Source organism: Malus sylvestris, chromosome 10, assembly GCF_916048215.2.
Source record: "Malus sylvestris chromosome 10, drMalSylv7.2, whole genome shotgun sequence".
NCBI classification, from domain to species: Eukaryota; Viridiplantae; Streptophyta; class Magnoliopsida; order Rosales; family Rosaceae; genus Malus; species Malus sylvestris.
The window spans coordinates 30,527,292-30,554,996 of record NC_062269.1 but is presented as its reverse complement, the minus strand read 5'-3'; the positions used below and the strand labels follow the sequence as shown (position 1 = coordinate 30,554,996).

General features: G+C 36.1%; 1 protein-coding gene, 1 non-coding gene and 1 pseudogene across 2 annotated transcripts; 1 reads left to right on the top strand and 2 right to left on the bottom strand.

Annotated features, from left to right (window-relative positions):
* Positions 1 to 471: 471 nt before the first annotated feature.
* Positions 472 to 1,457, bottom strand: LOC126587924 (LOB domain-containing protein CRL1-like). The gene is made up of 2 exons (XM_050253025.1): positions 1,156 to 1,457; positions 472 to 1,042 (listed from the first exon to the last, which is right to left on the bottom strand). The coding sequence occupies exons 1-2, from the start codon at positions 1,432 to 1,434 to the stop codon at positions 728 to 730; spliced, it is 594 nt and encodes a 197-aa protein (XP_050108982.1). The 5' UTR covers positions 1,435 to 1,457; the 3' UTR covers positions 472 to 727.
* An 8,443-nt stretch (positions 1,458 to 9,900) lies between these two features.
* On the bottom strand, positions 9,901 to 23,898 carry LOC126585282 (uncharacterized; annotated as a pseudogene).
* Positions 23,899 to 27,183: 3,285 nt separating this feature from the next.
* Positions 27,184 to 27,279, top strand: LOC126588111 (small nucleolar RNA Z102/R77). Its single transcript, XR_007611335.1, has one exon. It is a non-coding gene; the product is annotated as a small nucleolar RNA Z102/R77 (small nucleolar RNA).
* Positions 27,280 to 27,705: the final 426 nt, after the last annotated feature.

The following is a 27,705-nucleotide window of genomic DNA, read 5'->3' as shown; positions in this document are numbered from 1 at the left end:
GTGAAAGCCAATAGGAATTAGGTTTATATCATAATGGGTCTCACATGTATGATTGATCGAGTTGAATTTGTTGGTGGTGCAATATTTTCCAACGCCTCTAGACAATATTTGTGATTAACCTTGGATGCTATATATTATGCGCCTAGGGTTGGCCTAGGGTTGGCCTAGGTTATGAATACAGCCTAATTTTTTTCGACATACCTTTCGAAGGGTGAGTGAAGGTGGGGGTGCTCGATCTTTAATCATTGAGAAACTTGAATTAAGACAAGGCAAGATCTCATGGATTAGTTGATATTAATCCGCACTTACTTCATTATTGACATTGGGTTCTATTTGGAATGATCATTGATATTAACTACTAATTAAATACAACATGAAACTGATATGGATTCTTTCTGAAACTAAAGAACAAAAAAATAATAAAAAAACAAAACCGGTTTTGGCCATCAGTCATTTGGAAAATGCGTTCACTTCACTGGACCCAAAAAACCTCAGGAAATCTCTTGAGGCTTACAGATAGGGCACTACCGGCTATATCACATTATTGTGGGTGTGAAAAATACCGTACTGCATTTTTTGAAAAATATTTGTGACTGCTGTATGAGCACTCCTAGGGTTCCTAGTTTTTCTTGTATGTGTCAATAAAAATTGCAAAACCTTCCCCATTTGTTGCATTATGATAATATTCCGGCGACTACTGCTGATAACTGAGGCTCATCAGTGCTCATCAGTCATGATCTTCATCAAAACCCCATGAAATATTGCTCACAAACATGTCTAATGAACACGTGGAATTATAAGACTCTCCGTAGCTTCCGTACATGTCATTTAGTACTTCTGGAATCATGGAATTTTCATTGGCCGCGAAAGAGTTAGGGTTCTTGTTTCCGGAATATACTGGTGTCATTGATTCATTAATCACACTTTGTGGCATCAGTGTGTTTGAATTTTCCGACTGAAGCCAACCTTGGAAATTATTGCTGGAATAGCCTTTAGCTGCTTGTTCCTTGACAGAAGCTAGTTGTGCTTCTAAACTAATAATCTGCAATAGTCAACATATAAGATTAATCATCATGATCCGTTGAAATTAATGAATTAGAAGCTAAATTGGAGAACACAAGTCCAATGATTAACTAGTAAATTAATTAAAGTAACCTGTTGTTGGAGAGAAAAAATATGGGAAACACAGCCATAAATAGGATCTTGAACCCTAGCTTGAGCTTCATATGAGATTGTAAGCGCGGCTCTGCATCGGTCACTGGCGGAGAGTTGAGCAAGCAATTTCGACACATTGCTTGCCCCGAAGACCTTATGGATGGTTGCGAAGTGGGTAGCACCTTGTTCATGGCAGAAGTAAGGTGCAAAAATGCAACCCCTAATGCATTTCCTTCTCAAGAACTTGCAGGCACCACAAGGAGAACCAGAACCTGTCATACTAATTAGTACGTTTTAAGAGAGTTTAATTAATCTGGTTTATGCTATCTGCATAGCATCACTCCTCCAGGCTTATAAATACTGTCAGAGCTTAGATCAGAGTTTGAGTGGGGGCAGTGTTAATTATATTACAATGAATACTTAATTAGAATAGGTTTCCTTTATGGGCTACAGCGCTTCACTATTATTCTTTCTATCCCAGTAGCCTCTCACCAGTCAATACTAAATTTTCATGCTCTCAAAATTCAAATAAGAAACTAAGATTCCTTAAAACGACAAATTAAAGAACTTATCAGCTTTCACAAACCAAATCCATGATATCTTCATTTGTAATTTTTCTTCAATGATATGTAATATTAAGTGGTATATATATATAAGAAATGAATGATTGAAGTTGAAAATAAAAGATCTAATGAAAATCAAATTTAATGGCTAAAACACTTGTAGCACTGAGGTGCTAACAAGCAGTAATTGAATATAACTATATTGCCAAATGAGTATATCATAGGCAAAAGGGTAACTATGCACATTCACTAGAACAAATGTGATAAGGCTTAAGCTGCTACAATAGGCAGATGTGCTTTTAAAATATACATAACAGTACTCATGAAAATTACAAAGACATTTTGAGTGTTTTTTCCTTTTATTAACAGATAAAACTCTCAAAATATACGTAGACAATTTTGGTTGATAATTGTTTAGTGCTTTTGACTTCTTTTAATACTGACCAAATAAGATGTATGAAACCAATTTTATGGCGGAAATTTGAAAATTATATAACGTGAGTAAGTGACAGGCAAATGGCATAAACTATATATTACACTGCATGAACTAGAAAAGCTGGCAATGGATGTGGGATTCCATTGAACAATTGATAAATCATCACACATTTCATCCTTCTACCATGAACCAGCTGATCATCCCCATGTTACTCCTGATTCACATCGATAAGCAGCTAACACAAAATAAAATTTAAAAGTAGGGTGTAAATAAATTACGTTTTATATAGTACTTAATTATAGGATAATAATGTTAGTCTGACGTATCATATTGGTAAACTCTATCTTAAAACACGACGTATATACTAGTATACTAATCTTAAATATTAACAGTTTTGCAACAAAACATATCAGTAGAGAATATTTGTCCATCTAATTGAATATCTTTACATTAATAATTCCTCAATCTGCCCCAACTATAGACTAAGGCTGAAAAGTTCAAATAAGAGAGAGAGAGAGAGAGAGAGAGAGAGAGAGAGAGGACATTTTGTAGCCCTTGATCTGTTATTGAATTCCACTTGTTAGTTTAGTTTATGGAACCAGGCAAGAGTCCTTGAGTTTTTAAATAGAAGCAACGGACAGATTACTGACTAAATAATGCACAGTCCCATAGATTAGACCCACAGTGGTCGATTAATGAAAGATTATACACTGTTAATCTATACTTATGGGGCTAATAATACTCATCAATTACAGATAATCAAACTTTAAGGTATAGAAAAAGAAGAATATATTCTACAAATGAATGAAACAAAAGATAGTGACACTGGAATAGAAACACTTCAGGAGGTCAGAGGAAGAGGGACAATTTTTCCTTTCTAGCACTTCAGGTCGCGACTTGTCGAGACAGCATATTACTCTAATGTCATTAACTCATCTTAAGCACTGATGTTCAGACATTTGCACAACTAATGGTGCACTAATTGAGGCCCCACACCCCAACTAATCTATTGGCAATCATAAGTTAAGCTAGTTCCTTCATTTATGCAGCAAGAATTAAATTGTTAATTAAATATGACTCAGGTTGATGAAATTGAAGATTTTTTGTTTATTTATAGTCCCAAAGTTTGTCTAAAATAAGAAGCTAATTGGTTTAAATTGTAAGACATATTCTGAAATCACAATAACAAGACAGTAGGATCACAAATAAATCAAATCAATATAAAATAGAGATCGACTAATTATATTAAACTTATCTTTAGAATATGGAAGACATTGCAGATTTCTAGGTTGTCTTCTACTTCCAGTACTTCAATAATATCTCTCTGCTATATGAATAGGGTTCAGCGTATCTGAGAGATTAAGCGTATGGAAGTAGGGACTTAACCATAATATTTATATCATTAGGGTTTAATCACAGACAGCCTATTATTGGTTGTGAAAGTCGAACCCTATCACTTAAGTGTTTAAGTCCCACCCACCATGATACTGTATCTTTGTAGTGAAATCCATCAGATTTCTTTTGGTCAATTGCAAAGGATAAGACTCCATAATCCTGATTTCATTAGGACTATCAGATTACTTAAGTTGTTAACGACTCGATAAACAAGTGGCCTACAACATAAGTAATCCAATACATCATTCATTGTCATTCACAACCTTACATAAACAATTATGTATTAAAGGGCAATTTTTCATATTACAAGTTTGTTTTTTTTTTTCGGTCGAATTTATAAATTACAAGTTGGAAACTACACAGTTGAGCTTATATGAGCGAAGCTAATTGGTTTAAACAATTATGTATAAAAGGGCAATTTATATATTAGAAGTTTTTTGTAGGTCTAATTTATAAACTACAAGTTGGAACTACACAGTTGAGCTTATATGGTAGATATAAACCAGATTGGCTACCATAATCTCACAATAAAGAATGCTCCGGAGCCATGTGTAATTGTTGGCCACTTAAAGCATGGAAAGGGAGGAATGGTCTTGGGAACAACAAGATATTCTAATTAACTAATTAATGGAGTTATTAGATTAATAACATTTAATAGAAGGTTGTTCGACATATACATGTAAGGCTCTGGCAAAACTTTAACTTTCTCCAAAACTTGTAGCAGATTTATCCTTACTACTCATTAAAATAGCTCAATTGTTGTTACATAACTTGCAAACTTATTCACATGGACTATGTCCTTAATTGTTAGAGAAAAGTTCGAACTATAACCTTAATTGCTAGAGAAAATTAACAAATGTTTCAAGGTAATCTAAAGTTTCTTAAGTCAATATTTAATAATTATTCTACCAAAAGAAAGCATCATAAACTCTTTTGTCTAACATAATATATTTTTTGCTCTATAAAAAAACATAATTACGGGATGCTATCAGATGAAAACCTTTTTGTACTCTAAAGATCGTTTCAAAGTATTTTTCTTCAATTACGAGGAAGAAAGAAATTTTGAGCAAAATGCAAGTTAGTATCCTAGTGAATAGGGTATTGGATTTTCATCATGCATTTCAGGTTGGAAACTCCGTTATCTCTTAAATTATTATAATAGTTTCAAATCCTCTCCTCTCTTTAATAATAATAATAATAATTTTATTATTTAAAAAATGCAAGTCAATAAAGCCACAAAACTTTGTGGTTTGGTTATTTGAGTTTTGGATTATGTGTTTACATAGGAGATAGGGAGAAGGCAAATGATTATGAGTCAGGTTTATAGGATACGGAAAAGAATTCTTGGTTCTTCTATTTGCGCAAAAAATTGTCCACCTACTCATAATTTAGATGAAAGATGATAATTAAGTAATTAGTGATTATATGCACATTTCATTTCTTACTTCTCCACAAACAAATCCATGACTTCTTTTGTATGAATTCCTCCATGTCACTGAATAATTAATTCAATAGTTTCTTTTCCTATTTTATTATCTTATTATCTTGTTATAGGCCAACTTGATTTTTTTATTTTTGCTTGAAAAACTTGCTTATTTTTTGGCTGTATATAAGATGTGAGAAAATGATGCTGACAATTGTCCGATTGACCAGTCAAATCCGACACCAAGTAGCATATGGGGCCAAATGCACGTGTGTGGATGATTGCTTCAGTTTTCTTTGCTCCATTTTCTTGTCCATCTAGAAGTAGAAGTAGAAGACTAAAACAATTTCACCTCACCATCGGTATGTCACCTACGTTCCTAAAGAATCCAACATGTTGTGATCCAAAACATAAGAAGATAATCAAGTTGTAATTAAAAATGAAACGTTAATTAATTAAATTTAAGCTCGCAATCATAATCCAATACTATAGAAGTTCAATCTTTAATTTTCAATTAACCTAACAACGTTGATGACAACGACAAAATACTTTCCTATTGGAGCAATGTATCCCTTCAGTATCTATTCTATACCCACCATTTGACTTATTAAGCAGTGAATAAGAGAGTGAGAGATCGGGAACATATCCTCGTTACATGAAAGGTTTTCTTGTGTTCTTGAGAGATCGATTATGACTCGAGCAAACAAATGTTCATTTTCAAAAGGCTAGAGGCAATCAAACAGCATAATATTTATGATCGTGTAGTTTACGTTACATCTTGTCCTGTTGGCCATCTTACATGCCTTAATTTGCTTACTTCTCTACTTATATAAAAAAGATAGAAAATCATGTAGTTTGAATAGAAGGCAAATGTTCAAAGTCCAAACCCTAATATAAGGGGGTGATATATTGGATCATATGGTCTTCTAGTAAGAATAATGAGGACAAATATAATAGGATGTAACTTCTCGTAGGGTTAATGAATGATAGCTTAATTAGTGTTAATGAAGGTTTTGTTTTTTGTTTATGATAGACCGTGACTTTTTTTTTTCTCTTCACACAAAGCCAAGATAGTGAGACAAACTAGGAGAAGCTAATAGACTGTATGAAGCTGAATGGAAATTACAATTAACACGGCTTAAGTTTTAAAGTTACTTTCTATAGAATGCTGTTTTTTCATGACCCTTTGAACTTTGAATTGCGTATAATCCACCAATATGCAATACCCCATTGCACCTGTCTGTCTCCCAATCTGGTCGGATGTGCCACCTATGATCACCATGAGAACATTCTTGATTTCTTGATCAATATTTTCACTTTACCCCCAGCTATATATTTATTAAAAGGGTGACTTTAGATGCGGTCCCTAACTATGAATATTCTTTGATTAAAATCTTGTTGGTTTTCAATTTTTGATCTAAGTCCCTGAAATTAATGTGATAATTTATTTTTATTTACGTTACTATATTTTTTTAAATTAAAAATGGAAATTTATAGTTGTTTATATTAATGACATTTTAAATAAAAAACCATAATTTGTGGGATTAAAAATATTAAAATATAAACATACTATTATGTGTGTGTACAAACATGGGTACATTCATAAAAAATTAACCAACAAATTAGTGTATCAAAACATGGGTACATTCTTCAAAATCATAAAAAAAAAATAAAAAATAAGATATTAGGCTTGATAAAATTAGTAAATTTATTCGATTAAACTTAACATGGATACATTCTCAAATCAAAGAAAAAAGAATGTACCCATATAAGTTTTAAAATGGATTAGAAAAAAAAATATTGAATATATTTTATATAAAAAAATGGTACATTTTACATATAACAAATTGGTATATTTAAGAATGAGTACATTTTAAGATTAAAAATTTGAAAAAAAATTACATGAATGGTACATATAATTAGCATGGGTACATTTAGCAAAATTAAAAATGGGTACAAATAAATAAAAAAATATGGGTACAAGGGTGGATTTTTTTGCCAAATTGCCGTACCAACCGAATTGCCAACCGTGCCATACCGATTTTGTGCCAAATTTTTTGTACCAATCGGTAATGGTACGGTATTGTACCGTACCGAAATTTCATGGTACGGTATTGGTAATGGATACCATTACCACGGTATTACCGTACCATACCAAAAATACAATATAATTTATAATTTATAAATTATATAATAGATAATTATATAACACATATTTATAATATTCCAATAATTTGAAAATAAAACCCTACTTATATTAGTATTGTTGTTGGTGACTTTGATATCTTAAAATTGTGGAAATCAAACACAAAAGAGTTCCTAATTCTTTCACAAAATAGCCAAAATATCTTTGTAACGCCCACTTCTACTGTTGCTAGTGAAAATGCATTTAGCCTAGGGAGAAGGGTTGTGGACCCTTTTAGGGTATCCTTGACTCCTAAAATAATGGAGGCACTAGTGCGTACTAGTGGTTGACTTAGGGCAGATGAAGTAAACTTCTACAAGGAACCAACGGAATATATGCTTCAATTTTACAAGGAAATAGAAGAAGAAAAAACAAGAAAGATATGCTTTAATTTTTTTAGTAAATTTGTTATTAAATGGTTTTCAACTTTAATTTTTCTTGCTACTAATTAATATGTTTTCTTTGTTTGTAATGTACGCTTGACACAAACTCAATCTTCTACAAATTCAATGCCTCTTCCAAAAGTTTCGACATCTCAAGCTTGAATAACTGATCAATGAATTCTCCTTTTTGAAGTTTACTTCTAATTTTCATTTGGTTTGAAACTTTAATTTCTATTTGGATTGTTAACTTCTATTTGTTTTGGTTCGTAACTTCTATTTGGATTGTAAGCTTAATTTTCATATTGAATCTTGATGTATTATTTGAATTATTATGTGTGTGAATTGTGAATAATGAATAATAGATTAATTTAATCTACAATGTATGAGATAAAGGTACAAAAAAAAAGTTTTGCCCTTGAATTGGGTTAAAAAAACAAAAACAGATTTTGTCCCAAAACAAAATGGCAATTACCATTGCCATACCATGCCAACCGAACTTTTGGCAATACCGAACTTCGGTATACCGAGAGTTTGGTACGGTAATGGTAATAGATTTTACTAAACCGAAAGTTTGGTACGGTAATTGGTACAAGGGTTTTGGTACGGTAACCGTACCGAACCCACCCCTAGGTACAAATACAAATAAAACTTTATTAAATATGGGCACAAAAAAAAATATATGGGTACAAATTAAAACTGAAAAGAAAATTGGTAAAAATTAAGAAAATGTTGGAAATTAAAAAATGGTACAAACTAAATATAAAAATATATGATAAAAAATTTAGCCATAAATATAAATATATTAATTGTAACGTTTTTAACATTAAGTGAATATATTTAGAAATAAAAAATATTTTATTATTGAAATAATTAATGATGTTATTAATACCAAGGACCTTGATCAAAAAATGAAAAGGAATAAGGTTTTAATCAAAGGAGTAGGAAAAAAAAGGATGAGAATCTAATTTCTCCTTATTAAAATCACCACTTTCGTGTTGTCAGAACTACTTTGTAATGTTATTCAATAATCATAACTGCTAGTTATAATATTATATTTTTGTAGAAAATAAAAAAAGTCAGTAATTGTTTAACCGTTTAATCATGATCAGGAGCATTTCACTTTTTATGTCGTGTTCATCTATTGTCATGCCATTGTTATATGATTGAATGCTTTCCGATTTCATTGTTTTTGTACTGAAGGTTCTTAAATGTAATCTTAAAAAATAAAGGGTTCGAATCATCAAATCCCATCGTGGTTTCGGGCTGGGAAGTCGGAACACCTGCAATTCCTTTGGGTGAATAGTAGAAAAAGACTCCTGTTAAGAAGGGGATTTGTTATTAACAACCTTGAGAAGCAAAGCAAACCCTAATATATCACACCTTATGGGGTTTTTTGTCATATTATGTTTCATGGGGGTAGAAGTGCTTTTTAGCTTTACCTAGGGTACGATCCTAAATAAGTAAATATATAGCTCTATTTGCCTAGCAGTAGCAGAATAGGTATGGCTATTTTTAATATAACCTAATCTTTCATGGCAGGTAAATGGTGGGAAACCCGATTATTACTTACCCAAAAGCTTACAAGAATTCAGATTACCTTCTAAGTTGGAGTTCATTATCTGGGATTAAACTATGTCACAAAACATCAAAACCAAAAGGAAGTAAAGACAAAATATCCTACTGTGAAGATAAGAAGTTGGAAAAAGGCCACCAGTAAAAGGAGAAAAAGGGTTACTCATGCTAGCTAGTCTGCAATCAACTTAGCAGTTGTCAAATTGGAAAAATGTTCAAGCAGTAAGTAAAACAAGTCAATGGGATAAGACTTATCTGCACTCTGGATACGCCAGTAAACACGATAGACATGTGTTTTCACGTTCTCACATGGCATCGGGTTATTAGTTTGGAGTGTCACAGACTCATTGTGAATAAAACTTACCTACAATCCAGATATGCCATCAAACGCGATGACATGTGCCACATGGCATCGGGTTATTAGCTTGGAAAGTCACGGACTCATGGTGAGAGACGTAGGAAAGTCTCTCTCCACTAGCAAAGACAAACTTATCTACAACTGGGACACCATTGTTGCAAAAAAAAAAAACAAAAAACAAAAAACAAAAAATACAAAAAATACAAACAAACCAAGCAAGCATTGCCATATAGAGAAAGTTGAAACACATGACAATACTATATTGGGTTGGGATACTCCACAGTTGCGTCCTAGTTGTAAGTAAGTTCTGTCTCCCAATGAGTTTGCCTATTGTACTGTCCAGTTGTTGGCAACCATTCCTAACCGATAAGCATATGGATGTAACAGATCATTACTCTGTACATAAAATACTGTAGCGAGACACTCGATGAAATATTGATCAATCAAAATTGCTAAATTCTATTAGAACATTGCCAATTACAGTAGTCATGTATGAGCTACATTTTTACAGAGCTAAATTCAGATCAGTTTGTTTTGATCATTTAAAAAAATTTGTTTTCATCATCGGAGGCGGGAAAATCTTTGAGCACATCTCTTAACGCATAGTAATGGCTCACACACTTGTGGTCTGTTATTATGTTGCTTGAAAGCACAATCCTCTGAAAATGCTCACCCGGATGCCTCTTCCAAAGCGTAAAATACTCCCTTCTTCTGCCGTTGTTGCTGACAGCATGTGCGTCCACATTCCTCTTTAGGTAGTAAACGGTACCTGGTACAAATAACTCCTCAGGCACTTTACAGGCAGCTCCTCCACTTTTAATAGCAACAGTGTTATCTGTTACTTCTCTGTCATTTAAAGGGACCCCGAGAGCAGTAGGCGTTTTCTTTATGATGGGACCACCTGTTCAGACACCACAAGATAATTTGGTGAAGGGAAGATCATATGGTGTCAAGCATGTTAAAGCTTAAATTAATCATTAACGATTAATGAGGTATAGCCACCCATCTGTTGAGATTTGATGCTTCCCCAACAAAACAAACACCATCAAGCAGAGAAGAATGACAAATTTCCAGTGCATCCACACCCACCAATGTAATGAAAATCATACACGCGACATAGCCAACAATTATAAACTGATGGTGCGAAAAATGCAGCCAGAGATTATTTTGCAGCGTAAATACTAAATATTCATCAATCACAGTACATATATATAGCACTTTTGTTACAATATACATGTCACGACACAGCAAGGAATAAAGATATAATTGACTGATCTTATATACAGTAGCATTGACACTTTAGGCACAGAGCAGGGTGGGATTTACCAGAAGAATTTTTACTGCTCCCAAACTTTGCGTAATCAGAAAGCTTCCGAGCAACATCTTGCACGGAAGACACAACCTGCTTTGCATTTGTAACCAAATCTATGACACTTCTCCAGTCTTCCTTCTCAATCACTCTTCCTGCAAAACATAACGTATAAACAAATAAGTATGAACTATGATATTTTGATAAAGCCTTCACAGTTAACATCAAATTGCCACTGGTGCAAAAAAATTATGCTCACAAAAGAAGCAACTTTTCCGTTTTCCGTGAATTGATGAATGATGCTTTCAAGTTAACATAAATATGTCAAGTTTTCATCCGTTTTGGTGCTTTAAAATTATTCATGGCCAAATTTTTTGCTTTTCCACAATAATCCAAGCAAGAGAAATAGACACGAACTAAAAGAGGTGCATACTAATTTTAATTCCAAGCAGTGGAACAGGCAGCATAGACCTTACCAAAAGAAGTGCACAGACAGTTTTTTCTAGCAAAAGAGTTGAAAGGTTTATATCCATAGAATCACAAAAAAATCCATAGATTTCCAAATTACCACGCAGCATTAATCCCAAAATGCAAGTTCAAGGTCCCGATCTAATTCTTGAAACTTAGAAATTTCTGAGAATAGACGGTGCAGGCAAATTACAAGGAAAGCAGAAAGTGTCAATTGCAAGCAACAGATTTACAAAAACTAGTTCAACATCTTCTTTGAGATCTTAATCATTTGGTATATGAAGCAATTTAGTCTCAATTCAAACGACTAGTGTGCTTTTTTCTTTTTTTTTTCTCTCAACCTATTTTGAAAAAGAGTGACAGGAAACTGTGAAGAAGCACATTCATTTACTTACCAATCGGTTTGAAGAATTTCACTCCTCAACCTCGTTAGAGATGCTGGACTTAGCCTAGGTATCATATCATCCTGCGTAAAAAGATGTCTTAAGTGTTGAGATTTAAGCTGCATACTAGCTTAATATCGAACTGCAGATGACAATCCTGCAGAAAGAAGTGAAGAGAATACTGAAATCGAAGAGATGAAGAACTTGCTATTTTTTAGCAAGTAGCCGTTAGGTTCAAATGTGCAACGGCTAGTTTCATTTTCTGTTTTTAGAAAGTTTACAGTTGGTGTTCTTATCTTTTTAATTGTACTTTGCATTCCCATCTTCTTCCAAGTGGATGGATGATATCCTCCGATGACCATTAATGGCCGGAGAAGAGTTCTAGGTCCCTAGTGTGTAGGATCTGTTTTTGACCAGCTGTGAGTAATATAGTCCTTGTAAATCTTTATGGTTAGGGATATGAAAAATATACAGGCTCTTGCTCTCCCCCTCTCTCTCTCTTAAAAAAAACTCAGATTTTTATTACTAAAAAGTTTCAACTTTTATCGAAGAATATCAACCAAAACACCATGCCTGGTACCATTTCAAACATGGTATCAGAGCACTAGGTCTGATTCCAGAGAGGGGCGTAAAGCTGTGAGAGAGGTTATTCCTGAAAAAAGGTCCCAGAAGGGATAAAGGTGGTTCCTTTATTGGTTGATTCACTGATACTCACTAAGAAAATGGTGGGATCAGGTTCTTCCGGTGGAGATTCACGAACTCCACAGTTTGATGGTGTAAACTACGATTTTTGGGCTGTCAAGATGGAGACTATCCTCATAGCGCATGACCTATGGGATGTAGTAGAACTCGGAGTGCAACCGCAGCATATTTCCGCGGAGGAAGAAGTCTCTGAAGAGGAAAGAAGTGAGGCTGAGCAAATTCCAGTGGAACCACCCACCATCTCCAGAGAAGACAGAATAAAAAACGCCAAGGCGTTGAGTCTCATACAAGGAGCTATAACAGATGAGCTTTTTCCTCGTATCAGAAATGAGAAGACTGCAAAAGGGGCTTGGGACATCCTGAGAAGAGAGTTCAGAGGAGATAAAAAGGTAAGAGCTGTAAAACTTCAAGCAGTTAGGGTTGATTTTGAGTATATGAGAATGACAGATAGTGAAAACCTAGATGACTATTTGGGTAGGTTTTTTGGAATTGTGAATAATCTGAAGTCTCTTGGTGAAGATGTGATTGAACAAAGAATTGTGCAGAAATTATTGATGAGTCTAAGTAGGAGGTACAAATCCATTGTGTCTATTATTGAGGAAACTCGAGATCTGGATGCTATTAGAGTTGAAGAAGTCATTCCATCTGTCAAAGTATATGATAAAAGGGAAGACTTGCATGATAAAAGGGATAAATTGATAGGAACTGAGAGGGCTTTTAGTAGTCTCAGAATTGGAAATAATCAAGTCACTGGTACCTACAAAGGTTCACAGAGTAGGCCAAATCAAAAGTGGCAGGGATAAAACAAGAAGGGATCAAATTGGTCCCTAAGTGGGAACTGGAACAACAATTCTGGAGGAAATTGGAATAACAGATTCAATTCACAGAACAAGCAAGGGAGCAGTAGTCAAAGTTCTGTGAAACCACAGTGTCAAGTGTGTCAGAAATATCATTTTGGTGTGTGCAGATACAAAGGAAAACCCAAATGTGGAAAGTGCAATCGTTTTGGTCATATTGCAAAGGACTGTGATAGTCACAAGCAAGTTGCCCACTGTGCAAGGGAAGAAGAAGTAACTACAGGAACCATGTTCTACGCTTGTCACTCATCAATTATGCAAGATAGAAGTGTGTGGTTTGTGGACAGTGCTTTCAGCAACCATATGACATCACAAGAGTCTGCTTTAATAAACCTTGACAGATCTGTGACCTGCAAAGTTAAAATGGGCACTGGTGATCTTGTACAAGCAACTGGAAAAGGCATTCTAGTGGTTGAAACTCAGCGTGGGAAAAGATATATAAATGAAATGTTGCTAGTTCCAGGTTTGGATGAAAACTTACTGAGTGTGGGCCAAATGATGGAGCATGGTTACTATGTCCTATTTGGGGGTAATATGGCAGTGATCTTTGATGATAGCAGCCTTAACAATGTTATAGCAAAAGTGATCATGGCAGGAAATCGATGTTTTCCCTTTTCACTAGAGTCTATAACCCTTGCAGCAAGAAAAGCATCTATGGTTGAAGATTCATGGTTATGGCATAGAAGGCTTGTACATCTGAACTTCACTAGCATGAAAAAGATGCAGCAGAAGGAAATGGTACTTGGACTACCTGTTTTGACATAAATGAGAGATGTGTGTGAAGGTTGTGTGTCAGGCAAGCATCACAGAGAACCTTTTGACAAAGAAAAAACGTGGAGAGCAAGCTGTCCACTTGAATTGGTGCATACAGATTTGTGTGGACCTATGCAAAACGAATCCATTGGAGGGAATAGGTACTTCATCACATTCATTGATGATTTCTCAAGAATGTGTTGGGTATACTTTCTCAGAAACAAATCTGATACCTTCAATGTGTTCAAAAAATTCAAAGTTTTTGTTGAACTGCAAAGTGGGTTCAGTTTGAAGAAGCTAAGAAGTGATAGAGGTGGTGAATACCCCTCACATGAATTTATGGATTATTGTGCAAGCATGGGAATGGAGAGGCAACTGACAATTGCATATTCACCTCAGCAAAATGGAGTTGTTGAGAGAAGAAATAGAACAGTTTGTGAAATGGCAAGATCCATGATGACTGAGAAAGGAATCCCTGTGTCTTTCTGGGCAGAAGCTGTAAGTACAGCTGTGTACCTTCAAAATAGATGTTTTACAACATCTGTCTTAGATAAGACACATTTTGAAGCATTCACAGGCAGGAAGCCTGGAATTAAGCACCTGAAGGTATTTGGGTGTATCTGCTATACTCATGTCTCATCACATCTGAGGCACAAATTTGATGAGAAATCCGGAAAATGGGTTTTCATGGGATATGGAAGCTGTGAAAAGGGATATAGAGTGTATGATCTGCAATCTAAGAAAATAGTACTCTCAAGAAGTGTAATTTTCAGTGAAAACCAGTCATGGAATTGGAAAAGTGATCAAGTAGAATCTATCTCGATACCTCTCAATCTTGAAGGAAATGACTCTACAGAAGAAGCTAGAGAGGAACAAACCGATGAAATCCAGTTTGACAATGCTGAAGGTTCTCATTCACACACTATTGTGGATGAGTTGGTTGAAGATAATGGTGGAAGTCACAGTCAAGGCTCCACACCTAGCTCCACCCCAGTGAAGTTGAGAACTCTGGAAGATATATATGCAAGGTGTCATATGTGCATTATAGAACCAGAGAACTATCAAGAAGCAGCAAGTGAAATAGCCTGGCAGAAGGCTATGAATGCAGAGTTGGAAATGATTGAAAAGAACAATACCTGGGAGCTTGTTGATAGGCCTATGAATAAACCTGTTATAGGTGTGAAATGGGTGTTTAAAACTAAGCTAAATCTGGATGGAACAGTTTAAAAACACAAGGCCAGACTTGTGGCAAAAGGTTATGCACAGAAACCTGGGATAGACTACAATGAAACCTTTGCACCAATGGCAAGGTTAGATACAATTCGAACACTCATTGCTCTTGCAGCACAAAAGGGTTGGAAGTTGTTTCAGTTGGATGTTAAGTCAGCATTCCTAAATGGTGTGCTTGATGAAGAGGTGTATGTTGAGCAGCCTGAGGGTTTTGAGTTGGCAAATGCAGGTCACAAGGTCTATAAGTTAAGGAAGGCCTTATATGGACTTAAACAGGCACCTAGAGCCTGGTACAGTGAGATTGATGCATATCTCTCTTTGTGTAAGTTCAAAAGAAGCACAAGTGAAGCCACACTATATACAAGATCTGATGATGAAGGAGGGTTGATAATTGTGTCAATTTATTTTGATGACATTGTATATACTGGAAGTAGTGACAAGATGCTCAGTGAGTTTAAAAGGGAAATGATGGAGAGATATGAAATGTCTGATCTCGACCTTCTACATCACTTCTTAGGAATGGAAATACTGCAAACTGATCAAGGTGTGTTTATACACCAAAGTAAGTATGCTAAGTCTTTACTTGTGAAATTTGGGCTCGAAGATTGCAAACCAGTTTCTATTCCTTTGCCCACTGGTGAAAAGCTAAAGAAAGTGGATGGGAGTGAATTAGCCGATGAAGGTCTTTACAGGAAAATAGTGGGAAGTCTACTGTATTTAACAGCAACTAAACCTGATCTGATGTATGCTGCAAGTTTGTTATCAAGGTTTATGAATGGTCCGACTAAGAAGCATCTGGGAGTTGCAAGAAGAGTACTCAGATATGTGCAAGGGACCCTAAACTATGGCATTGAGTATGTGAAAGATAAGTCTGCAATCCTCATTGGATTCTGTGATGCAGATTGGGCAGGCAGTGAAGATGATAACAGAAGCACCTCAGGTTATGCGTTCAGCTTTGGCAGTGGGGCATTTTCTTGGGCTTCTGTGAAACAAAACACAGTTGCACTGTCAACCGCTGAAGCTGAGTATGATTCAGCAGCTATGGCAACTGCACAGTCAATTTGGTTGAGATTCGTTCTTGATGATTTTGGGGAAATGCAAACTGAGGCAACACCTTTATTTTGTGACAATATGTCAGCAATTTCTATGGTAAAAAATCCTGTATTTCATCAGAGAACTAAACACATAAACAGGCGGTATCATTTCATAAGGGAAGCTCTGCAAGAAGGGGTGATCAAGTTGCAGTTCTGCAGAAGTGAAGAACAACTTGCAGACATATTTACAAAAGCTTTGCCAAAAGATAGATTTAATCAGTTGAGATTGAGACTTGGAGTTAAGCCAGTAAGCAGCTTAGGAGAGGCTGTTGAGATTTAAGCTGCATACTAGCTTAATATCGAACTGCAGATGACAATCCTGCAGAAAGAAGTGAAGAGAATACTGAAATCGAAGAGATGAGGAACTTGCTATTTTTTAGCAAGTAGCCGTTAGGTTCAAATGTGCAACGGCTAGTTTCATTTTTTTGTTTTTAGAAAGTTTACAGCTGGTGTTCTTATCTTTTTAATTGTACTTTGCATTCCCATCTTCTTCCAAGTGGATGGATGATATCCTCCGATGACCATTAATGGCCGGAGAAGAGTTCTAGGTCCCTAGTGTGTAGGATCTGTTTTTGACCAGCTGTGAGTAATATAGTCCTTGTAAATCTTTATGGTTAGAGATGCTGGACTTAGCCTAGGTATCATATCATCCTGCATAAAAAGATGTCTTAAGTTTGTAAGAATTTAAGAAGGGAAAAATAACAAATAAAACTATAGAAAATTAACTGCAACGAGTAGATATAATTAGATTGAAAGTGCTTCTTCTAACTAGAGAATAATTGAATGCACCTTCCCACCTGCATCACAACAGCTGTGACATAACTGGAGCAGCTTTCAGCAAGTTCTCTGGAGACACAAGGTGGCGTTGCATAACCCACGGCAGAGACAATCTGTGGATTGAACCCCAGCTCCTAAGCTGACTTTTTGCGGAGCATTATTGCAAGTAAAGCAGCTGTAGCACCTCCGAGAGAATGACCAACTAGCCTTAACTTAAATCCCTGTTAATGAATTGGGCTCAACTACAACCAACAATGACAAAAAATCTGGTCGGGAGAAAAAAAAAACACAAAATCCTCGAACAAGATTACACCACTCAAAAAAAAAAAACAATAACAAAGAAAAGTGAGGGTAAAAAGATTCACCACCTCACATTTCTCTAAGCACTTCCTTATATTTCCCATCTCGTGACTAAGAAACCAGCGAGCAGCTTCTGTAGTGCCAACGTGGGTTGAATAACCCTCAAATGTGACTTCACCATCGCTAGAAGAAACAACATCAGTTATAAGGTCATATACAGTATGAGTACCACGGATTCCTAAAATCACAAGTTTTTTACAAGGATCTATCCCTATAAAATATCCAGGCCTCATGACACTGGAATCTTTGACAAATTTCAAGACATTGCTTTCACGAAGCATGGTGTTCCTTGCAAGAGCTGCAGTATTATCCTTATAAGAACCTTTTGCTAACTCAGAGTGGTAGATGAGATCTTGCACCTAAACACAAAACAAATGGCAAATAACTAATGACAACCACGTTTTCACCACAATCATACTTGCCACAAAATATTATGTGTTTGTACAAACTAATTGCAGAAGCAAGAAACATTTTCAGAATTAAAAAGATCATGTAATTCGTATTACCATGGAATCTGAGGAGACCTGGACACCATTAACAGCCTCAAACGGATTTACAGACGCTTGACGAAGATAAATGAGAAACAAACCAATGGTGAGATCACTCAAACTCCAGTCCTCAATTCCTATCTTACTGCGTTGGATGCTTGCAATGATCTCTGAGACTGATCGAGTAGTGGGTGGGGTTTTGTTTCCCACTCCATTTCCTGCAACTTTCAAAACTGAACAATCTTCACTCACAACTCCAACTGCAACTTCCAAATTAAACAATTTCCTCCAAAACCAATGACCACCCAAGTTCCAAATGACAAATTTTAATTCTTTTCAACCAAGCCAAACCACAACTTCCAAACTACATTTTTTTTTTCATGCACAGCTAATATTGCAAGTTCCAAATTACACAAAATCATTCAAGACCAATGACTACCCAATTGTGTTAAGATTTAAGTTCAACAAAGTGTGTATGTATTCATGAAAAAGAATTACAAGGGAGAGGTCTCATAAAAAGGAGAAGAAGCAAGGAAGGAAAAACCTACCCAATAAACAAATGCAAACAGCTACAAAGTAGTAGCTAGAGAAAAAAAGGCTAGCCCTAGATACAACTCACAAGAAATCTCCTAGAAGACATAAACCCTAAAATTAAGGAATAAAAGGCTAGCCCTAGATACAACTCAAAACAAATCTCCTAGAAGACATAAACCCTAAAATTAAGGAATAACACTTTAACACAAAGTGATGGCCACCCATCAGTTTCAATACTCCCCCTCAAGCTGGATCAAGGGGGTTGATTGATCCAAGCTTGCTCAGCAATCTTTGGAAATGAGTAAAGTCAAGAGCTTTTGTAAACAAGTCAGCAAGTTGATCATAACTTCGAGTGTACACGGTGTTGATGACTTTGGATTGGACTTGTGCTCGGATGTAATGGCAATCAATTTCAATATGCTTTGTTCTTTCGTGGAATACCGGATTTGAAGCTATATGCATGGCAGCTTGGTTGTCACAAAACAAGGACATAGGTTCCTTGTTGACGCAGCCAAGATCCATTAGGAGACTTTTTAACCAAATTAATCACAAGTCGTGGCTGCCATGGCTCTATATTCAGCCTTAGCACTTGATCTTGCAACCACGGTTTGTTTTTTACTCTTCCATGTCACAAGATTGCCACCAACAAAAGTACAGAAACCAGTGGTAGACTTGCGATCGAGGGCATTACCCGCCCAGTCAGCATCAGTGTATGCCATGATATGATTTGAACCACGTGTTTGCATGAGCAAGCCTCTGTCAATGGATCCCTTCAAGTATCTAAGTATCATTTTGACACTCTCCCAGTGAATCATCGAGGGAGAATGAATAAATTGACTGACAAAACTTACAGAATAAGCAATATCAGGTCTGGTGATAGTGAGGTCGATTAGTTTTCCTACCATATGTTGATAAACCCTAAGGTTTGGTAGTGGTTCACTGGGTGCATCTACTTGAAGTCTACTCACTAGAGGAGTAGAAACGGGCTTGCAATTCAACATGCCAGCTTCATCCAATAGATCAAGAACATACCTCCTTTGATTTAAGAATAAACCCTTGGAGGAAGTAGCCATTTCAATGCCAAGAAAGTACTTTAAGATTCCCAAATCCTTAATGGCAAATTGTTGATGAAGAGAGGATTTGAGGGCATTGATTTCTTCTATGTTATCACCTGTTATAATAAGATCATCAACATATATAAGAACAACTAGTTTGCCACTTATACCAGTGCGAACAAATAACGATGAATCGGCATGGCTCGGGGAGATTGCTTCAGTCCATATATGGCCTTATGGAGCTTGCAAACTTTGTTAGTTTCATGCTCTTGTGGAGTTCCGGGAGGAAGCTTCATGTACACCTCCTATTCGAGGTCACCACGAAGAAATGCATTCTTCACATCCATTTAAAATAGGGACCAATCGAGATTGACTGCCACAAATAACAACACTCGTACAATACTTATTTTGGCTACGGGAACAAATGTCTCATTGTAGTCAATGCCATAAGTTTGAGTAAAGCCACGGGCTACTAAACGAGCCTTATATCTTTCAATATTGCCATTTGAATGAAACTTGGTCTTGTATATCCACCTACTCCCTACTGCCCTTTTTCTTTTTAGAAGATAAACCACACTCCATGTTTGGTTGTTGTTCAGTGCTTGAAGCTCTTCTTTCATAGCTTTCTGCCATACTGGAATGTGAGCAGCTTCATTAAAATTCTTGGTTCATCATTAGTGGACAACTAATGTAGAAATGCTACATGGGATGGTGACAGTTTTTGATAGGTTAAGGCTTTGGAGATGGGAAGTCTTGCCGTGTACGTAACATACTCTTGCAGCCTTAGAGGATGATGCCTATCACGAGTAGGGTTTCTTCGTGGTGCCAAGACAGGTTGAGGAGTAGTGCCTGAGCTTCCTTGATCAGGAGATGTTTCCTCATCATCATGTTGTTCTGAGTGGCGGTCGAGATAAACATTGAATTCATGTAGATTTGTTGGAATGGGCAGAGGAAAAATGTCCAGTAGGTTCTCCCCCTGAGGTTCTTCACTGCTATATTTGTGAAAGAATGGAGCATTCTCATCAAATCGAACATCCCTTGAGACACCAATCTTTCCATTAAAAGGATTGTAATATTTGTATCCTTTTTGAATGCTCGAGTATCCCATGAAGGCACTATTGACAGCTCTGGGATCGAGCTTGTCTCGATGTGCAGCTTGAATATGGACATAACATGTGCATCCAAAAGTTCTCAGGTGTGAGATGTCAATAGTTCTTCCCTTCATTACTTCAACAGGTGATTTTGAATTCAATACACGGGTAGGTAACCTGTTGATGATGTAGGCTGCAGTGAGGAGAGCCTGAGACCAAAACCTTCTAGGAACATGCATTTGAAGCATAAGAGATATGGATTTCTCTTATAAGTCACGGTTTTTTCTATTGACTACACCATTCTATTGTGGTGTACCAACACAGCTGGTTTGATGTAAAATCCCACGATTGCTCAAATAATTAGACATATTGTTGGATGTATACTCAGTGCCATTATCCGACTGTAAAATGTTTAACTTAGAGGAGAATTGGTTTAAGATTAATTGATGAAAGTCTTTGAAAGCATCAAAGAATTCACTTTTGAATTTCAAGAGGTAAATCTAAGTGCAACGAAAATAGTCATCAATAAAGGTGGCATAATATTTATATCCATCAAATGATTTTACACCGAAAGGACCCCAAATATCTGAATGAACAACCTTAAACAGTTTACTGGTTCTAGACTTGGAAAAAACAAAAGGAAGCCTAGTAGCTTTTGACATTTGACAGACTTCACATTCATGTATGGCTTTACAAAAATTTGAAAATAGTTTTGTTCATCACAGGTTCTGAGGGATGGGCCAATCGAAGGTGCCAAAGTTGGTACTCTTAAGGAAGACTTAGGCTGGCAAAAGGATGCTTAACAAGCTTGAGCTTCTTTGAACGAAAGTAGAGTCCATTCAATAGAACCCTTTACCAATCTTCTTTTGGGTGACTCGATCCTGAAATACAACATTGTGATAAGAGAATATGGCAAGGCAATTTAGTGTGTTTGTGAGTTTTCCTATGGACAAAAGCTGGAAAGGAAATGAAGGCACATACAAAGCTGTTGACTCAATCTCATCACTTAACAGTTTAAGTTTACCTTTTCCCATAATAGGTTCTCCTTTCCCATTTGCTACAGACACAAGTGAAGACTCAGGCATATTTTGAAACTTATCTAAGCAAGAGGACTTATTTGTTATATGATCTGTGGCACCTGAGTCTATGATCCAACAATCATGCGTAATTTCATTGAGAGCAGTGGAGAGGGCAGAGATAATACCTGAAACATTGTCTTGGGTTGTGGTCTCATTCAAGAAGCCTGCAAATTTTCCAAGCATGGCAGTAGGATTCTTAGAGATCACTTCCTCTTCCTCAATGGTGCCTCCTCTCATTTGAAGAAAGCTTGCAAATTCATTTATCAAATCTATGGGATTTGCAGTGAAGTTTGGTAAACCACCAGTCAACGAGCTAGTTGAATGGAGAGCCTTTGGAAAAATTCCCTTGCCTTCTTTGATCATTCTTCCTTCCTTATCAAACTTTGGCTTTAACTCCAAATGTAGGATCCAGCATTTTTCCCTTATGTGCCCTTTCATGTTACAGTAAGTACATTTCTAATCTGCATTCTTTCTAGTAAATGTTTTTTCACCAGTGTGTTTATGATTGCTGGTGAAAACCCTTGCCTCAGAGTTGGACTTGGGTTCAATGTGCATAACTTTTCTTCGAGTTTCCTCCCGTTGGACAGCTTGACAAACACTATTAAACGAGGGCAGATCTGCAATCATCAGCAAGTGACTTCAAAGATCTTCATATTCTGCTCCAAGACTTGCCAGAAGTTGAAACACTTTGTCTTCATCGGCTCTTTTGAGGAGTGCATCGGAATATGTTGTATGTGGACGATACATGTCAAGTTCGTTCCACATGGACTTCATGCTCCCAAGGTGTTGCATGAAGGATTGATTACCTTGCCTTAGCCCAGTGAGATCCTTCTTGAGTTGAAATATACGAGCAGCATTGTTTTGGCTGCCATACATCTTTTTGATAGATTCCCACAAAACATGAGAGGATTCTGAGTAACTGAAGAGTTCAGACAGCTTAGGTTCCAAAGAGTTAAGTATCTAGGACATAACAAGCTGATCGCTTGCATGCCATGCACCATACGATGTAGAGGATGGTTCAGGTGCTTTAATGCTTCCATTGGCATACCTTAGCTTCGATCTTCCACCTAGGGCAAGAGAGATGGCGCGAGACCATGGTATGTAATTAAACTCGTTTAATAACACTTAGCACATGCACAAATTTGGATTGATTTCACCATGAATCACACCAGAAGATAAAGTGTTTGACGAGCTTGCTGCCTCTCGGCTTAAATTCTGGTCTTTTACCATGACAGTGAACGAAGAGCAAAAAACACCAAGAAAGAAAGAATTTTTTTTTTGGAATGGAATGGATTGAACAACAGAGGCATGACCCTATGGTTCCTGCTCTGATACCATGTTGAGATTTAAGTTCAACAAAGTGTGTATGTATTCATGAAAAAGAATTACAAGGGAGAGGTCTCATAAAAAAGAGACGAAGCAAGGAAGGAAAAACCTACCCAATAAACAAATGCAAACAGCTACAGAGTAGTAGCTAGAGAGAAAAAGGCTAGCCCTAGATACAACTCACAAGAAATCTCATAGAAGACATAAACCCTAAAATTAAGGAATAAAAGGCTAGCCCTAGATACAACTCACAAGAAATCTCCTAGAAGACATAAACCCTAAAATTAAGGAATAACACTTTAACACAAAGTGATGGCCACCCATCAGTTTCAATAAATTGCCCCGACATGACAAGTTTTTATCCTTTTTAACAAAAGCGATACTCTAAACTACTCTAATTTACGCGAAAGGGATTTAAATTGGGGAGCCAAGCAAGCTCCAACCTTTTCCTCTTGCTATCGACTAAATCTTCATCCTCACTCGAAGAGCTGCTAATGCCACCAGCAGCTTCTGGCCCCAAAGCAGCTTGCTGAGGACCAACAGCTTTTGGCTTTTTCGCTGCGTCCGATTCTCCTCCTTTTTCTGCTTTCGAATGCTGCGATTTAAACAGATTCATGTAGCTATATACAAACCGCCGGTAAAATTCCTTCCTCTTCACAAAGCTTTGCGTAAAATCTACACATTTCGTGACCCAAAACAAAACAAAACGAAAAATTCATTCTTGCAGTTTGAAAAGAATTGAAGAACAGAGCAACAGTGCTTTTGGGCTAAAAGTGCTTACGCAAACTGTCGAAGAGCTGCTTGGAGAAATGCTTGGCCAATTCCATAACTGAGAGAAAAAGAGAGAGAGAGAAAGAGAGAAAGAGAGAGAGAGAGGGAGACGGCTCGGAGATTTAAATCAGTTGGCAATGGCGGTGGGGTGGCCTCCGAGGCACAATGTACGGAAGCAGAAGATCGAGTGGTTATTTCATATTTGTACTGGACGGTATGGACAAATTTACTCTCACATCTATTTGGATACCAAAAGTAATTTTACTAAACTTCCAAAAAGATTTTGTTTAAATTATTTGAATCCGTATAATTTCTTTATCTTCTACATCCAATTTACTCTTTTATTTTTAATTAAACCGTTAATATCTATTTAAACTTAAATTTATTGTCTAAACTAGTCTTAGTAATTCAATTCAATAGTAAATATATCGATATACTTATTTAGAACATAAAAACCCAAAATCAATATTCATGAATGTTCTGCAACTCATTCAATATTAATTCTGTCTCTTCCTCTCTCTTTCAATTAAAATAAAAAATAAAAAATACACACTTTGTGTGCGCATATACTAGTATGCATAAAAAAACCAACTTAAACAAACAAAAATAGAACTTTTTGTGTGTGCATTTTTTGGTATTTTTTTTTTGTTTATTTTATCTTGTATTTGATGGTAATTATGCAATATGATAAAAAAAAAATCATATTTTAAACTTAAGTTAAGTATAGAATAAGGTTATATATGTTCAAATAAAATTTCCCGATATTTTTCTACAGTTCATTTGAGTTCCACCACCACCACTGTATCCTCAGACTTCGGCCTTCATTGACTCATCATAACCTACGAAGTCAATACTACAATCATCACGTCACTTAGTACTACGGTCTAGTGGCGTTCCTCTTCAATTGTACATGAAAGGTCTTAGGTTCGATTCTCGTCAAAGGTGAATGTGAACCAAATTATTGTTAGCCCATTGTGAGGCTTAACCTACTCTCTCACTATTTTCTTGTAGATAATATCGTTTGTTAAAAAAAAAAACTAAAATTACCACAAAATCTAAAAGAATTTCAACAAAACCCTATGGTGACAAAAAGAAGAAATCAAAGGCTAACCCACCTCACAAACTTAAAATCTGGAAAGAGCAAAGCCCATACGGCACGGTGAGAAAGAGGACGAGTCGTCTCTAAGGATGGGCAAATACCATTGGTTATGGGTAACCGCGGTTACCCGTCCATTTAAATTAAACGATTACGGTTATGGGTAACCGTTTAGATAAATAAACGATTATGGGTATAACTGTTTACCTGCAAAATTTAAATGGGCGGTTATGGGTATTAACCGCGGTTATAAACGGGTAACCGTTTACCCATTTATTTTATATATGTAAAACTAACACAAAACATATTCTCGATCCAATAATACTTAGCACCCAATAAAGTAGCAAGGAATTCATCGGTCATTCTCTCAATAACACTGCTATAGGAATGATGATTCTCATCATCATGGAATTCGCCAAATTAATTTAAATTCCTTGCGGGTAACCGTGAAATTGACAGAAATGCTTTGACAGAAATGTCTTCTAAACAATTTTTGTAACCCAATAATACTTAGCAAATATTATATTTACCTTCATTGGTATCAGTTAAAAATATCGTCCGTAAACTATTATTTCAATTATTGGAATGGTATAAGGACTTAAAAAATTAAAATACGAAAATGTATGATGAATATACCTATAACGGTGTTTAATTGTCAAAAAAAAAATTATGACAATTTTTTTTAATTTTCAAGTTGTTAAAAAACATGTAGACGGGTGAAAAAGGGGTAATGGTAAAAAAAAAAAGATAAACGGGTTAAAAAGGGTAAATGGGTAAACGTGTATTAAACGGTTACGGTTAAATGGGTATGCGGTTATGGGTATGGTTAACCATTTATAAAAGGTTATGGGTATGAGTATAACCGTTTAGGCAATTACCCAATGGGTAAACGGTTATGCGGGTATGAGTATAAACGGTTATGGGTAAATAACCGCGGTTACCCGCTCGCCATAACCGTTGCCCATCCCTAGTCGTCTCAGTTTTTTCCCGGTAAATCAATGTGGGTTGGGCTGGATTGAGAAAACAGGTCAAGCCCATATAGAGACTCGAGACTCGAGACTTGAGACTCTTCTGCCAGATGCCGCCCTAAGGGCCCAAGTTTTCATGATAAATACCCAATCATTAGGGTTTCTGTTGCATCACAATTTCACACTCTGGGATAGCAATGGCGGGAGCCGTTCTGCTGCTGGAAAGCCCTAGTCTCTCTTCCTGCTTAAACCCTAGATATCTTCTTTTTCTGTAGTTTTCTTTTTTCTCCTGGTGCTGGTGAAAAACCCTAATCTTTGTTTTTGCTTAGAACCCTAGAAATCTTTTTGTGTGCAGTAATGCTATTCTTACCACATTAATATACCACATTAGTGTACCATATTATGTGGCATCTGATGTGGCTGTCCACATCATCTAAATTAATCTTAATTTAATTTAAATTAAAAACCATTTAATAAACCAATAATAATAAAAAATTTGGAATTAAATGGTGATTGTGGTATACGAGGAGTCTACTCCTTCCTTCCTTCCTTGCTTCCTTCCCGTTTCTTCTTCCATGCCATTTGTTTGTTTTTCAGCCCAGATTTCTTCCCCATATATTTTCCAAACTTTTCTTGAGTCTGGATATTCAAACATTTAGCGATCTTCCATTTTATAGAAGCCCACATCGAAGAAAAGTGAGCTTTTTTTCCAGATTGACTAGCTGACCAGAGGTGCTAGAATAGCAGTGTAGTACGCTTAAGACTCATTGCGCTTCTCTTTTAGTAGCATGAGAAAACAACACAGAATCATTCGCGAAGAATAAAAGTGAAATCATAGAACCATCATTCTGGGCTGAAACAAAAAAATTGACGTGGAAGAAGAAACGGGAGAAGAAGCAACGGGGAAGGAAGGAAGGAAGGAAGGAGAACACTTCTCGTATGCTACAACCACCATTTAATTACAGATTTTTTTGTATTATTAGTTTATTAAATGGTTTTTAATTTAAATTAAATTAAGATTAATTTAGATGATGTGGGCAGCCACATCAGATGCCACATAATATGGTACACTAATATGGTATATTAATGTGGTAAGAATATCATTACTGTTTTTTGTGTGTAGTTTTTTATTTGAAATTGTGTGTAGGGGCAGATTTGAGATGAGGAATAGGTTCGTATCCCTATTGGTTTGAACGCCTTGATGATGGCGAAACTATGTACAACTACAAGACCCTAAATTTTCTATTTGATTTTGTTCATCTTTTTTTGTGGTTTTTTTTTTCTTTCAAATTTCAGTTTTAAAATATAAAACGTGCCACCATTAATTTTAGTATATTTTTAGAAGGAAGTGAAGGGAAATTTGAGGAATCGAGAATGAGGTGATGATTTGAACTTTGTGTTCCCTATTGGTTAGTTTGATTTGCCGCAATGATGGCATCTATATGTATGTATTAGCTATATCTCACTCCTTCCAACTTATCTAAGAAATTAAATACCCAACTAAAACTAAATCATGTTGTAGGCATAATTTACTAAACAATTATGGAGGCCATAGAGAGAGAAGGGTGCGGCATGGATAGAGAGAAAGAGAGAGATGTGTAATGTGAGGTGTGTGTTATTCCACCCCATTGTGCCTTTATTTATAGTAGTAGGAAGGGTAAAAAATTTCCCTTTAGGATTACAACATTTAATAGGTAATCTAATCCTAATAGGAATATAAGATACATTCCCAGATTTTCTAGGATTTATACAATCACTTTCCTATTCTAAATATGACTACAACACTCCCCCTTGAGTGTGTAAATACTCAACAAACCATCGCATCAAATCTTCAGTAGATAAGGTAGAATAGTTGATGAAGTCATCGGCACAATGGGTGATCGCGAGTCTCAAA

Coding starts and splice junctions, on each gene's coding strand:
- LOC126587924 (XM_050253025.1), bottom strand. CDS start 1,434: ATGACAGGTTCTGGTTCTCCTTGTGGTGCCTGCAAGTTCTTGAGAAGG. Junction 1,043..1,155: donor TTTTTTCTCTCCAACAACAG/GTTACTTTAATT, acceptor TGACTATTGCAG/ATTATTAGTTTAGAAGCACA.